General features: G+C 47.3%; 1 protein-coding gene across 1 annotated transcript in view; it reads right to left on the bottom strand.

The window, feature by feature from the left end:
* The window catches only part of ANKFN1 (ankyrin repeat and fibronectin type III domain containing 1), a 214,022-nt gene that overhangs the window by 80,142 nt on the left and 117,884 nt on the right, over positions 1-15,996 (bottom strand). The window contains exon 12 of the mRNA XM_068126490.2: positions 1,937-2,152. Coding sequence (XP_067982591.2) covers positions 1,937-2,152 — 216 coding nt within the window. The remainder of the gene's footprint in view (positions 1-1,936; positions 2,153-15,996) is intronic.

The following is a 15,996-nucleotide window of genomic DNA, read 5'->3' as shown; positions in this document are numbered from 1 at the left end:
TGGGTGCATTTCATTTTATGCTCAAATAGGCCGCCAGTAAGAAAATGAAAGGAAATGACAACATCTGGAAGAAAGTAATAACCAGCAGAGGGAGCCGAAGAGCAAGAGACACCTGCAGGGTTAGGGGTTGTTTGGTTATTTTTATTCATGAACAGTGATGACTGTGCACCGATTGGTGCTTGAGGGTGCTTTGGTGCGTTTTTGGGTGCTTTAATGGTGCATTGATGCAGAGCAGACTGTCTCCCCCCCAGAAAGAACAATCACAGGTCCTGGGTTAGTCTTGTAAATAAAGTAGCGTCAATTGTAAATAATGCTCCCTACCGGCTGTATGTTTAGTTTGAGAATTCTTTCCGCGATTCGGTTATCCTGTGGGTGTGTTTCTGTGAGGAGAAGGGTGCAACGTCGCAGGGGGACATATTTACTCATTTGTAAACATCTGTAAAACTGTCGCACTCAGGGTCGAGTTAATAGTAGAGGGTTACATCTGAGTGCCACACTAACGTAGGTAAAAATTTATCGGGTCGGGACGCCCCGAGGTAGAGAAGGGTGCAATGTTGCGGATATGGGATTTGGCCTCCATCCATATCCGCTTGTAAATATTCCCCTATTTCCCCACGACTCCCCAACTATCCCCAATCCCCCATTCCCTAGTCCCATTGTCTGTAAACAACACTCTGTAGAACCGACCTTCCCCTTTTTCCCCCATTAAATGTCGTGCCCAGGTTCACCGCATCTCACGTAGACAACTATAGGACATCTTGCTAGTTATTCTTAGTCTATGTCAGTTAAGGACTCGTTTCCATTAATTCTGACTCTTCGTTGCACCAGAATGTGATTGTATGGCACCAGTAGTGAGTTTAGGACCTCCCAATACCTCCCCACAACCTCATCTCCGCATCCTCCCATCATCTCATGGAACTACAACAACAACTACAACAACAGAGGGGGGCGGCGCGGCGCGGCGCGGGGAGTGTGCGTCCTCACTCCGGCTTGGTTAGCCGCCATTGCCCATGTGCTCCGACGGGGTTACCACTCAGGGGCTGACTGTCAGCTCCTCGTCAAGGGCGGAGCCCGGTAACCCCCCGCACCCAATAAGAGGCGGCGGGCCGATTCCATCTGGGGCGGAGCTAACGAGCCGAGGGCGTGTCACTCCCCGCTGGATATACGCAGCCACTTACCGGAGGTGACGTGAGATGCGCCCCCAGCTTGAGGAGAAACAGACGCCACCTCCAGCGCGACGATACCTCCCCGCATATCTGGACCGGACCGTGTGGATCCTGTCCCTGAGCCAAGGTGCACCTTGAGCCATCGATTCTGCCCTTCCTTGCCATCAATCCCTGTGTGAGTCAGTCTTGTCCCGTTTATCTGTGGTCTGTCGGGGCTAAGATAAGACCGTGTTTAAGTGCCCACCTTCCTATGCTGTACCTCTTGTCCGTGTAATCTAAACGTTCTGCATACAAATATTATAACCTCCTCCGGAGGTCTTGAGAACTGTACCCCTGGTGTCGTGTCAGTTAACCCAGCCGTTGTGTCCTTTCCTTCATTGATCTAGCATAGCGCGATTCGGCCAACGTTCGAGTGGAATCGGGTAAACTGTGCAGACGCGGTCATACCAAACCGCTCGGTAAACTAACATCCAAAACCGCGTCTGTAACAATATATATATATATATATATATATATATATATATATATATATTCATTCTAAGTTAGTTTCAAATATTAAAAGCCAAATTTCAAACACCGATGCATCAAACCTGGTAGTGCGGCTTTGACCAACATGTCACATTGTCACAATAACAAACCTTACTAAAGCACCTGCTGCTTTGCAATACGAGGAAAACATTCATGTGAAGGTTGGGAGGGAACACAGTTTTGGATTATCAAGGCTCTGGTACATCACTCCTCTAGGGTGGAGGCAAAGTGGTGGCAGTTACCTGGAGTGTGATGAGCAGGACATCGAGAGCAGTGGGATCTTCCAGGCCGGACAGTGATTTGCGCTGGCTCTGCAGTTTGCTTGCTGGCAGCCACTTTAGGTTGAGCGGCGAATTCACAGAGTCGGCAGAGCGCAGAGTCACGAAAAGCCCATTGCCTTGACGGTCCTTCAGTGGCTCAAGGTAAGGATGGCCTAGGTCCTGCGTGCCAAGTAGGTGCTAGGGGAACATTGTCATCAGGCTGTGAGGAAATGTGTTCAAAAAGTACTCAGCAGCGAGTGTATTTCAAAATCGTGCTTTGGCTTTCACATCTAAATTTCATCAAAGTGCTCCATAACTTCAAACTGTGAAACTGTTAGAACAAAATAGGTCAATCAATGTGTGGCCATAAATAAGAAACCAAAATTAGATTACAATTTATTTTCAATATGACCACAATTGTTTTGGTAAAAATCTATCGAATCAAGACTAGTGAAAGTGGGAAAGTATCAGACCAGGGAAAGTAACTAGGGACTACAAACTATCTGAATGATCAGTAAAAACATTTTGAAACGGTGAAATGGTCAATTAAATGATCATACACTATTAAAGTAGCCCATCAATTTCGAAGACAATGTTAAAAATCAGATCTTAAAGTTTTTGACAATCAGAAAAATCCCGGCAGCAGAGCTTCACCAACGCTCTTCATAGTCAAATCTTGTTGTGTGGTGTGCTATTTACAAAGGTGGTGTGGAAGGTTGTCCTGTATGAAACACTACAACCTGCAAGTAAGAGTTTGAGTTTTGATATTTATTATCCTCATTGATAACCTCAAGTAAGAGTTTTGGGTTTTCAATGAGGATAATAAGTATCATAGATAAAGATGGGTGGTGATATGGTGGTGCACTGCATGCTTGAAATCCTGTAGATAAGAAGAGCATCAAACAGCCTCTGGAAGGTCGTTCCACATAGAAGCGAGGAACAAAAGAGTTAAGATGTCCAGTCACCCAGATTTTGGAAGTTTAACAAGGAGGGTGTTACTGGAAGAATGTATGCATCCTGGAGCTGTTGGGAGGGTCGGAGGCCTGAGAAAGCACAGGTAGCAACATTGGAGAAGAAGCAGGAAAAAATAGAGAGGCCAACGACCTGCCAGGATGTGAAAACAGTAGACTTTGTGCTCTGGCCTCATTACAGGAGATTCCAAATATTGAGAGCTTTAGACTGCACAAAATCCAGGAGAGACAAATATACTTTCATCATGACAGAGATGCACGCCATACAGCCCGAATGTCAACAAATTGTCTGCAATGACACTTCTTTGATGATCACATCATCTTTTGGTTTGATGACATTTCATCGCCTGTGAGATCTACTGATCGAAGCTTCCCAGATTACTTTCTGTGATACCTTTTCAAAGACAACGTGGACAAAATAGGCCTCAAACATTACAGAGTTGAGAATAACTTTTCTGTAGAAGAAGCCAATGTACCGTAAGCATCAAACGGCGTCATGTGTGAAACGACCATCAATAATTCTAAAAGAAACATCACGTTAAGGCATTTTTCCTAAAAAAAAAGCTTGGTGGTGGCTTAATGGTTAAGGTGGTTAGCATTTTCTTTTTTTTTGTATACAAGATCGAGGCTCGTGTAAAAGCTAACATTGATCACAAAAAGACAAACTCACACATAAAACACATGCCAAAGGGAGCAGGAGACAAGATGGGGAGAGAGGGAAGCACACAAGTACAACAGTAGAGAAAAGGGACATCGGGAGATCTGTGGGGGGGGAGATGGCTTGGGGGGAGGAGGCATGGGAAGGGGGGGGGGGAGTGGGAGAGGTATAAAACACATGGACACAGCTAGGACTTCCAGGAAAGAAGTCGGTATTTTAAAAAAGTGGATCTGCGGTGAATTAACGGGGGTAGAAAAGATCAGGGTTTTGGATGGGGGAAGATAAGAGATGGTGGTGAACAGCTGTTTTAAAGACCTGGAGTGAGGAGTGGGATTGAAGAGATTGAGGAAGTTTGTTCCAGAGGTGGGAGAAAAGAGGAATGAAAGAGTGAAGGTGAGCAGAGAGTCTTGATTTTGGCAGTTTCACCATAAGAGGGTTGCAGGCAGATCTTGTGCGACCTGTAGGAATATTTGGGGGACAGAGCACAGACAGAGCTGGGGGAGCAAGGCTGGAGAGGAGTCGGTAGAAGACAGAAAGACCACCAACCTTCCTGCGGTGAGTAAGTGAAAGGCCCTCGGAGTTAGCTTCATCGCGGGAGATTCCAATGATTCTGAAAGCTTTGGTTTCAACAGCGTGAAGCCGAGCTAGGTGTGAGGCAGGAGCACCGGCCCAGAGGGGAGAACAGTATTCCATTGAGCTGCGGATGAAAGCCTTGTATGTGGTGAGGAGCTCAGGTGTGCCAAGGAAGGACTTCGCATGATGGAGGATGCCCAGTCGGCGACTGGCTTTGGAGGCCAGCTTGGAAATGTGGTTTTCCCAGGAAAGATCATGGCAGATAGTGAGACCCAAAAGCTTGAATGACAGAACTTCTTGGAGAGGATTATTCAAAAAGTGGATGTGAGGGTTTTCCAGTCGGTCTTTTCGGAGAGACATAGTAAGAGTGTGAGATTTGTCAGGATTGAAAGACATGTTCCACTTGTTTGACCAGTCTGTGATTTTGTCCAGGTCTGCAGAGAGTGGGGAGGCTGCAAACTGCCGATCTGAGGGATGAGGAATGGAGTGGCAGAGAGTGGAGTCATCAGCAAAGAGATAGAGAGGATTTTCAAGAGAGTCAGAGAGATCATTGATGAAGACCAGAAAAAGCACAGGGCCCAGAACACTGCCTTGGGGAACTCCAGCCTGAACAGGAAGGGGAGATGAGAGAAATCCATTCAAGGCCACACGTTGACTACGACCAGAGAGGAAGTCCGCAAGCCATGCGTGGAGATTTACATGGATACCATAGGAGGAGAGTTTGGTGAGCAGGGTGGGGTACCAGACCGTATCGAAGGCACGTGATATGTCAAGGGAGACAGCTCTGATTTCTTGTTTGGCATTGAGGACCTCCGTCCATTGTTGAGACAGCAGAAGCAGCATGTCCAGAGTAGAATAACCTGGTCTGAATCCAAATTGATGATCTGAGATCGAGCCATTGGAGAAGAGGAAGGATTGATGTCAGAAGTGATGATTGATTCCATGACCTTGCTGATTATTGGGAGCAGGCTGATTAGTCTGTAGTTGCAAGGATCTGTTTTAGCACCTTTTTTGTGTAAAGCGGTAATGTTTGCTGATTTCCAAGATGCTGGCAGATGACCTTGAGCAAAAGAGAGGGTGAAGAGAACAGAGAAAGGGTGAGATAGAGCAGCAGAGCAGGATTTTAGGACCCGTGGGCTGATGCCGTCTGGTCCAGTTGCAGAATCAGAGTCGAGGTTTGACAAAAACTTCTCCACCTTGCCAGGAGAGAAGGACACAGAGTTCAGGAGCAGCTGGGTTCGACTGGGAAAGGTGGGAACAGAGAGAGATGGTGTTGGGACACAAGATTTTGAGGCAAATGTCAAAAGGAATGACTGCAAGAGATTGAATTTTTTTTAATGCAATGATTTGATGAGGAAATTGAAAAAAGCCTTTTAAATAAACAGCTTAATATCTTAAAGTCCTGAGTTCAAGCCCTAGCTTGCCAAAATAATACCAGGTGGGTTGACTCGGCCTTCATCTGAATTTGATTATCACTTGCTATGAGTGAGCCAATTCAGTATCCTTTGTTGGACTGGTGACCTGTCCAGAATTTTCCCCCCTAGCCAATTAAACTGCCTTGGCATCCTGGGCAGGTTATCTAATGTGAGATACTTATGCACCTGACAATGTGAGGAGGATCATCCATCATCCATCCATTTCTTCTGAGGGAGACTATTTGAAGGACTTTCTTTTATTAGTGTTATACAAAGTCAAGGCTCGTGGAGGGGCAAGAAAACAGAATGAACGAGGACATAACAGAGAGTTAGGAAGATAGTACAGGGGACCACTACAACAGCAGGCTTGTGGGACAAAATAGAGGGAGATGTGGAGGGATGAGGGACATGAGGAAGAATGAGAGCAATGGCAGAACACAGAGGGTGAACAAGATGGATACAGTAACAAACTTTAAATCACAGAAATGGAACGAAAAACTGAAGACCCAGTAAGAGGAGGGGCTTGAAGAGGGTTCATGGAGGTGGAAATGATCAGGGGTGTGGATGAGAGATAACCTGAGACATCCCAAAATAAATCTAAAAACTGAAGATGTGAGATGATATGTGCTGTTATGGCTTGAAACCTTTACTGTTTCTACTGTCATTACATTTATAGGAAGACTATTCCATGCTTTAACGACTCTATGAGCGAGTGAAAGATCCCTACCTTCCTCCCATCATAATCTTCTTTTCTAATGTTGAGGCCTCTGGTTGTGTCTCTGTCAACTCTGCCGAAGAACTCTTCTGCACTTATTTTGTCGATACCTTTCATTACCTTAATCATCTCCATCATATTGTTGCGAATATGGAATTTGGCCTCCATATCCGCTTGTAAATATTCCCCTATTTCCCCAATACTCCCCAACTATCCCCAATCCCCCATTCCCTAGTCCCATTGTCTGTAACCAACAATCAGTAGAGCCGACCTTCCCCTTTTTCCCCCATTAAATGTCGTGCCCAGGTCCACCGCATCTCACGTAGACAACTTTCGGACATCTTGCTAGTTATTCTTGGTCTATGTCAGTTAAGGACTCCTTTCCATTAATTCTGACTCTTCGTTGCACCAGAATGTGATTATATGGCACCAGTAGTGAGTTTAGGACCTTCCCATACCTCCTTCCATCTTCTTCCCCAAACAACAACAACAACAACAACTACAGCTACAACAACAACTACAACCACGGCGCGCGGGGGGAGTGTGCGTCCTCCCACCAGCTCGGTTAGCCGCCATGACCATGCGCTCCACGGGGTTACCACGAAGGGGCTGGCTGTCAGCTCCTCGTCAAGGGCGGAGCCTGGTAAACCCCCCGCACGCACCCAATGAGAAGCAACGTGCCGATTCCACGAGGCGGAGCTAACGAGCCGAGGGCGTGTCACTCCCCGCCGGATATACGAAGCGACTCACCGGATGTGAGGTCAGATGCGCCCCCAGCTTGAAGAAGAGCAAGTCACTACCTCGAGCGCTGTGAGACCTCCCGCATCTCTGGACCGGACCGGGTCGATTCTGTCCCTGAGCCCAGGTGCACCTGGAGCCATCGATCCTGCCTTTCCTAGCCATCAATCCCCGTGTGAGTCAGCCTTTTGTCCCATTTATCTGTCGTCTGTTGGGGTTAATATAAGATTGTGTCTAAGTGCTTGTCTTTCTATGCTGTACCTCTCGTCCCTGTAATCTGACCTTCCGAACGAATATAATCTCCTCCGGAGGTCTTGAGAACCGTATCCATGGTGTCGTGTCAATTTAATCCCAGCCGTGTGTCTTTTCCTTCATTGACCTAGCGTAGCGCGATTAGTCAACGTTCGGGTATAATCGGGTAACTTGTGCAGACGTGGTCATACCAAACCGCTCGGTAAATAACATCTAAGCCACGTCTGTAACAATTGGTGTCGAGGAGTGGAATTCGAACCCGGGACTAAATTTATTAGGCCCAAATTTGTAATAGAATCGATTCGGAGCGCGTTTCCCGCGCGAAATTATAACGGCGAAATTTGAATTTGTTTTACGAAAATAAAAACCCGAATTTTGAAAGTCGCGCTATGGCAGACCAAGACAGCTGGGGTCCGGTAGGGGAGAGTGAGGCAGGGTCGGTCCAGGACCAAATTGAGGGACGCGAGGAGAGCGAAGCAGCGAGGGTAGCAGACGCACAAAATGGCGCCTCGCTGGTCACCGCGCCCGCGACCGTGGTAGCGCCGCCGATGGATTGGGGCCTATTTATGGAACAAATAAAGGCCTTTATGGTTAAGTCGGGTGAAGAAATGAAGGACGAGATGAGGGCTAATAGTCAGCAATTGGGAAACCAAATTGTGGGATTGAGGGCTGATAGTGAGCGATTAGAGGGCCAAATGGGGGTAATGAGGGACGAAGCGAGGGGTACCGGTGAGGGGTTAGACAATAATTTTAAGGGATTAGACAAGAAATTTGGGAAGTTAGACGACAAATTTGAGGGGTTAGACAACGGGATAAAAGAAGTGAAAAATGGGTTAATGGGGGTAGAAAACAGAATGGCCGCTCAAGAGAATCAAATGGAAGGGATGCAAAAGGGGTTAGAGGGGGTAGAAAATAGAATGGCTGCCCAGGAGAATCAGATAGAGGGAGTGAAAAATGGGTTAGAGGGGTTAGAAAACAGTATGGAAGGCAAATTGAGGGACATGAGGGACCAAGCGGAAAGGGAAGTTAACCAAATGGGGCAGCAGATAGAGGGGGTCAGAATGGGGGTAGAAGCCAAACTGGATGCTCATAGGGAGGAAATGGAGCAGATGAGGGTGGCATCTGGGCATGAGATGCAAGTGATGGGAGAAGAAATCAGAAGAGGGGTGAGTGAGGAGGTCGGAGGAGTGCGCGAGGAGGTGAGGCACTGTAAGGAGCGCATGGAGAAGGAGGTGAGAAAGGGGACTGTAAAATTGCAAGGTGGTATAGAGGAGTTGACGCTGGGAGTAGAACAACTGACAGTGGGACAAAAGGAGTTGGGGGACCAGGTAAAGAAGAACACAGCGGTAATAGAGGGCTTAAAATCGACACAGAAGGAGATGAAAAAGGACGTAGGGGTAATTAAAAAAGAGTGTCAGACGGTACATGAGGACCTGACGAGGAAAATGGACAAGGTGGTAGAGGTGATGGAGGTTAAAGAGCGGGAGGTGCGGGAGCACATAGAAAAAAATAAAGTGGAGTTAGAGGAAGAACTTAAAGGGGCGCACGAAGAGATGAAGGAGGTGAAGCAGAAATTAGAAGAAGTGGAAGAAGGGGTGAGCGAAATTAAGAAGCGACGGAGAGAGGATAAGAAAGAGATAAAGGAGGAAGTAAAAGAATTGGTCCAAAGTCTGTGTTCGGATCGTGATGATGTGCTCATTAACCGGATGAGGGATTCGCAGGTGATGGAGGAGAAGCGAGGAGAAAGAGGACCCGGGGTAAGTGGTGACCAATATGGTCGTGCGTATGATGCGCCAGGTGATTTAATAAGCTTGGGGGTCGAGATAGACCCGGATGTTCGTGAGAGGCCGTTGGTGAAGTGTGCGACAGGTCTGGTGTGCGAAAGAGGAGGTGTGCGAGAAAGTCCGACTCTGGGGTGTGTGAGGAAAAAGTGCGTGCCAAGGAGTGAGTGTGCTGGCAAGAGTGAGTCAGTCGTAGCGCGTGTGCGAGGGGGCACATGGAAGCGCGGTGTGGTGAGTGTTACAGAGGGTGTAACGGGAGAGTGTGCGCGAGAAAGGTGTGTGACGGACAGGTGCATGAGGAAAGAGTGTGCTGTCAAGAGTAAGGGTGAGTGCGTGGTCAAGAGTGGTGGTGAGAGTAGTGAGAGTGACAAGGAGAGTGAGCTGGTTGTGACAGGTGAGCGAGGATGTACACCTGGGATGGAAGGATGCACACCTGGAATGGTAGAGCGTGTGTGGGAAGGCACATTTGAGTTGGTAGTGAGGCACGTGGTTGGGTGTGCGAATGAGGGCACACCTGTGATTGTCACAGAGGAGGTGACCGAGGAGGGGGCGCGAAGAGGTGTATTGGTGAGGTGTGCGAGCGACGAATGTGTGCCAAGGTGTTCGGTGGTCAGGTGTGTGACCAAGGCTGTGAGTGGAAAGGGTGTACCTGGGTGTGTAAGGAAAGGTACGAGGAGCATGGGCACGGCTGGATGTGTGAGTAAGGAACGGGCTGCGGGGTGTAAGCATGCAGGTGAAGCATCGACGTTAGACGGGGTAGAGTTTAGAACGACTTATAGCCGAATCGGGCCCTCGGTGCGTGCTGGGCCTCGCTTTGAACGGCCGCGTCCGTGCTCCACTAGGCGGAGCGGGCGGCCCGATAGAAAGAGTCGTCATGGCGACCACGTTTTGTTGAGGCAGTCCGGCAGGTCGAGATCGGGGCATTGGATGGCTCCACGCCGAGGTGGTGCGTGGGATCTCGGCCCGGGTAAGCCCCCGTCCCTGCACCGAGTGCCGGACGCATCCAGCCGCTGGCACAGAACAACCCGCATTCATGGCTTGGCTTTACGAAGCCGGGCTTTGGACAGGGATTGGCGCACCGAGAGGTATTAGTGAGTAGACTGGGTGATGAGGTTAGTGTTTTGGACCCAAAATTAGAGAAAAGCAAAATTTGATGATTGGCAAGGGATTGGCAGTAGTGATTGGCAGATGATGGGCAGTGATTGGCCAAATTTTTGATTTGTTGAAATTTGATGTGCAAAATTGGTAGTGAGCGATGGGCCCGATGGGTAAGGGGGGCATCCCTGCCACCCTTCCCAAAGTGGGGCAAATGCGCTATAGCTTATGGGGTGTATGGCAGTGAAAACTAGCCCGGGTGGGTTAGGTTATATTGTAGGGATCTAGAAGAGATTGACATTAGGTAACGTTAAGTTTAGTTAGTGACTGATACCTGTAGTGGGGACGCAGGTAGTTTAGTGTGGTTGTTAATGACGTGGGAGCGCAATAGTTTAAAGGGGCGACTGGGAAGCGCAAGTTTCAGAAGGGAGTAGTTAGATGAGATGATGCCGTGTGTGTGTGAGGATGGAACAGGTGTGATTGCACAGGTGTGCAACTGAACAGGTGTGAGAATTGAACAGGTGTGATTGCACAGGTGTGCAACTGGACAGGTGTGTGGAGCAGTGTGTGAGTAATGAGTGTTGTGGATCAGCGCGAATGCGCTTGGGGAGAGAAGGGTGCAGGTGGCACCAGGTGTGAGAGCACAGGTGTGCCAGTACAGGTGTGTGGAGAGAGTTGGAGTAAGTGGTACGGAGTGGTGTGCATGGTGCGAAGGTGTGGATGGGGGAAGAGTGGACCCCTATCACGGATACCCGGGGCGGGTAGTGTAAGTGTTAGGTAGAGGGTACAGGTAAATTGTGGTTGGATATTGGCATTTGTGGTGCGGTTGCAGAATGGTGTTGTGAATGGGTGCATTAGTGTTGTGGAAATGGCTGGGCGTGTAGCCTGTTAGTGTGTGTAGTTGGTTGGGCACTCCACCACTGTGAGGATGTCGGCCAGGTGAGGCCGCAGGTGGGCTCTGGGAGCCGGTAGTTGTGAGTGGGTGCCTGAGGATCCCGGGTGTGGATCGGGCAGCCCAGTGCCAGAGAGGGCACCGAGTGGGGAGAGCGCCAGAGGGCCTTCCCCAGGTAGTTAGGTTAGGGTAAGGAGCAGGTAAGCTCGGAGGCAACCGCAGTGGTGGAGGTGTGCAGGTAGGTAGACCCGCTGGGAGAGGTACACGCCACAGCCCAGAAATTGTGCGAGGGCACCGGGAGATGAATCGGGGGAGTGAGACCCCAAATTGAAAAGCACCACAGTTGGCCAATGGGAATTGGTTTTTAGAACCCATAGTGTAAGAGGGCCAATGGTTTGGCCGGAGAAAGACCCCGGGTAGTGTAAAGTTGTTAAAGTCATTTAGGAAATAGTTAGGATTGATGAACCTGTCGCACCATACGCAGCCACTTACCTGTGGTGATGATGATGACTCCACACCTGTGTTTTCTTTGTTTTGTTGCAGGAAATGAGAATTGCTGTGTGGATTTGTGAGACGCATCACGACGTGGATGAGACATTGGGGTGATTCCATCTCTCCCTCCCTAGGAGGGACTGATGACGAATTGGTAATGGCAAATTTTGATGGAAGTTGAAAATGGCAAATTTGATTGGTTAGGAGGGAGAGAAGACGAATTTGGTATATGGGAGGAACGGGGAAGACAGTAGGGATGTTTGTTGATTTGTAAAGTAGATGTTTATGGGTAGTGTTGTGTTTTATGGATACAGTAAGGGGTAAGGGAGGGGCCATGTAGGTTACCTGGTGGGGGGGGGGGAGCGTACGGTAGGAACGTACCTGTCTCACCTGGTTCCCATGTGCCCCCAGTGTGCATTACCTTATATTGCGTGCACTTTTGCGCCCTTACCACCTTACTCACTTGTCTGCTTCTTTTGTCTCCCACCTCCGAGGATCTGGCTTTGGGGTAGAGAGAGAGGAGAGAGAGGTGCTGGCTTCGCAGTTGTGGGCCTGCACTTTCGCTGCTTGCTGCTTGGATCGATACACCATATGGACCGCAATGTTTGTGGCCACCCACAATGGACCGCAGTTCTTTTGCGGCCAAGCACCACCCATGGATGGACCTATGGGTCAACGTGGCACCTATGCCATACAAGGTGAACCACTAACAGTTGGCCCCCTGACGGCCACAATAAAGAAATGGACGCGGTTGGCGCCTTTCTTTATTTTTCTAAGGAAGTAAGAACACCAAGTGCACCACACGAAGGCAAGACCAGCGGCAGAACATCGGCCGGCTGCGACACCACACAATGATTTATAGACACTTTATTGGTGCACCGGATGGTGCTCACTGTGTGATGGGGTGGTGCTTGATGCTTGGAAGGGGTGCTCTGCACATTATTAAAGGCCGTAGGCCACAGAGCACTCGTGGGTTGGTGTATCGATGCTAGTATGCGTGCTCTCTCTATGCATAACATCTGCATGTGTTCCTCCAAAAACAGGTCCTGGATCGTAGTGTAAATATCAGCGTAGTCTTGTGTAAATAATGCTCCCTACCGGCTGTATGTTTAGTTTGAGGATTCTTTCCGGATTCGGTTATCCTGTGGGTGTGTTTCTGTGAGGAGAAGGGTGCAACGTCGCAGGGGGTCATATTTACTCATTTGTGAATATCTGTAAAACTGTCGCACTCAGGGTAGAGTTAATAGTAGAGGGAACTACATTGCGTGCCACACTAAAGTAGGTAAAAATTTATCGGGTCGGGACGCCCCGAGGGTAGAGAAGGGTGCAATGTTGCGAATATGGAATTTGGCCTCCATATCCGCTTGTAAATATTCCCCTATTTCCCCAATACTCCCCAACTATCCCCAATCCCCCATTCCCTAGTCCCATTGTCTGTAAACAACAATCAGTAGAGCCGACCTTCCCCTTTTTCCCCCATTAAATGTCGTGCCCAGGTCCACCGCATCTCACGTAGACAACTTTCGGACATCTTGCTAGTTATTCTTGGTCTATGTCAGTTAAGGACTCCTTTCCATTAATTCTGACTCTTCGTTGCACCAGAATGTGATTATATGGCACCAGTAGTGAGTTTAGGACCTTCCCATACCTCCTTCCATCTTCTTCCCCAAACAACAACAACAACAACAACTATAGCTACAACAACAACTACAACCACGGCGCGCGGGGGGAGTGTGCGTCCTCCCACCAGCTCGGTTAGCCGCCATGACCATGCGCTCCACGGGGTTACCACGAAGGGGCTGGCTGTCAGCTCCTCGTCAAGGGCGGAGCCTGGTAAACCCCCCGCACGCACCCAATGAGAAGCAACGTGCCGATTCCACGAGGCGGAGCTAACGAGCCGAGGGCGTGTCACTCCCCGCCGGATATACGAAGCGACTCACCGGATGTGAGGTCAGATGCGCCCCCAGCTTGAAGAAGAGCAAGTCACTACCTCGAGCGCTGTGAGACCTCCCGCATCTCTGGACCGGACCGGGTCGATTCTGTCCCTGAGCCCAGGTGCACCTGGAGCCATCGATCCTGCCTTTCCTAGCCATCAATCCCCGTGTGAGTCAGCCTTTTGTCCCGTTTATCTGTCGTCTGTTGGGGTTAATATAAGATTGTGTCTAAGTGCTTGTCTTTCTATGCTGTACCTCTCGTCCCTGTAATCTGACCTTCCGAACGAATATAATCTCCTCCGGAGGTCTTGAGAACCGTATCCATGGTGTCGTGTCAATTTAATCCCAGCCGTGTGTCTTTTCCTTCATTGACCTAGCGTAGCGCGATTAGTCAACGTTCGGGTATAATCGGGTAACTTGTGCAGACGTGGTCATACCAAACCGCTCGGTAAATAACATCTAAGCCACGTCTGTAACAATATGCTCTCATAATCGTCTCCTCTATCAGATCCCCAAGTAATAACAAAGTCGCTTTTGTGAAGCCTTCTGGCTGGGTCTTCATCTGAGAGAAAAGTATCGTTTCAATTAATTTATCAGTATAATATGGATCCCTGTTTCAACACTACAAAAGCACAGAAACACATAAAATCCTCAATTGTTTATAACATTTTTTATAAAATAAAAACGTTTGCCATAATGTTTTTACAAGTTTTGCCGTAATGATTTTATAACATTTTTTTAACGCGATTGTGTTTCTTTGGAGTTGATCTTCAATGGAGCATTTAATCAAATGCAAATGTGAGCGTTGAACACTACAATTTGGAATTAGTTGAACTCGCAAATGTACATTCCATCAATTGTGAACATGTGACATGAGATGATGACAGTCCGTTGAATTGACAATTATCTCAATGGAAGGGAAAAAATCAGGCTGTATATGAAAAACCCATATGTATGTATGTATGTATGTATATATATATATCCATTATGTACATTTTACTGTTCTCCAACCTATAGCTTTGTATTAAAAATTCAACGTTTCGGCCAGTAACCCGGCGTGCACTGGGCCTCCATGAGCCTTTATCAAGAGTAATTCCCTTGTTTACCTCCTCCCAGATATACCTGGGGGAAGGGGTGGGCCTATTCTGTCAACCAATCACAAAGCTGTGCTGCGAGACCTCATGACAATTGACACGTAATATGCATGTGTTGCAAGTGATTCGTGCGTGTTTGAGTGGTGTATTGTGTTTTGTTATCCTTGTCGCCTGTGTCGGTTATGTCCCACTTTGTCCTTGTCCTCCTCCCAGCATCGGTGTCTCTCTGGTGGATGAAAAATCAGTTCAAAAAGATCAAAGATAAAAAATTATGTTCTGTCGGAGGGTTCTCTTGAGAGCTTGACAGGCAGAGCGTACGTACATGGTGGTGACGTCATCACGTGCGCTCAGTGAAAGCTGGAGAACTGAAATTATATTTGGATTGGTTGCTCCCGGCTGCATCCAGGCGATTCCATATAATGAGTGGATACCAGAGATAATGTGCCATGTGGCAGATGGTACTTATCGCTCCCATTAAGGTAGAGCATAGCTGGATGGGATACCTTAATGGCGGTTCACCACTGATGGTATGAAATCGCATAGTAATATATATATATATATATATATATATATACTCTGATATATATCGGAGTATATATATAGTAATATATATATATATATATAAATATATATATATATATATATATATATATATATATATATATATATAGTGTCAGTGTATGCTATGAGTGATTTTTGCAGATATATATATATTTTGCAGATATATATATATATATGTATATATATATATATATATATATATATATATATATATATATATATATATATATATATATATATATATATATATATATATATATATATATATATATATATATGAAACCCCCTGACATAGATGTCACAGGAGTACACAAGTGTCAGAGGACAAAGTGAGTATCCGGTAGATTTTGGTGAAGATTCAGATCTGGGTCCAGATAGGGCCAAAATCGATATAGACACGATATCTCAAAAGGACAAAACTTGATGGACAGGTTCGGCATGTGACTATAACTAATTGATTCCATTTTGATGAAGATCTGGAATCGGATCTGGATACTATAATTTATTAAGTGATTCTTTATGATTGAGAGATAGAGCGAAAACTATATGTAGCACGATATTTCAAAAAGTTGCAGACAGGTTATGACAACACTTGGTGGGTAAGTTGGGTAGGTGATAAGAACAAGCCGATTCGATTTTGGTTCAGATCCGGAAGCAGATCCGGCCTATCAGTGGGATACAAAACGTAAACTGTTCAGGCTGGCGGAGCTATGTGATCTACTGAGTGTTGTTAAATATAATAAATAACCACCTTTAGAGGCCATTTTTCCCCGCAAAGCGGGGGTTGGCCTTTTTCGGGAACCGTGGTTGTTGTTGTTTTTTTGGTCCCCTTTTTGAAGCAATGTTTTACGGCCGGATGCCCTTCCTGACG

The sequence above is a fragment of the Myxine glutinosa genome, chromosome 10 (assembly GCF_964187855.1).
Source record: "Myxine glutinosa chromosome 10, kmMyxGlut1.1, whole genome shotgun sequence".
Taxonomy (NCBI): Eukaryota; Metazoa; Chordata; class Myxini; order Myxiniformes; family Myxinidae; genus Myxine; species Myxine glutinosa.
This window is presented reverse-complemented; position numbering and strand designations above follow the sequence as displayed.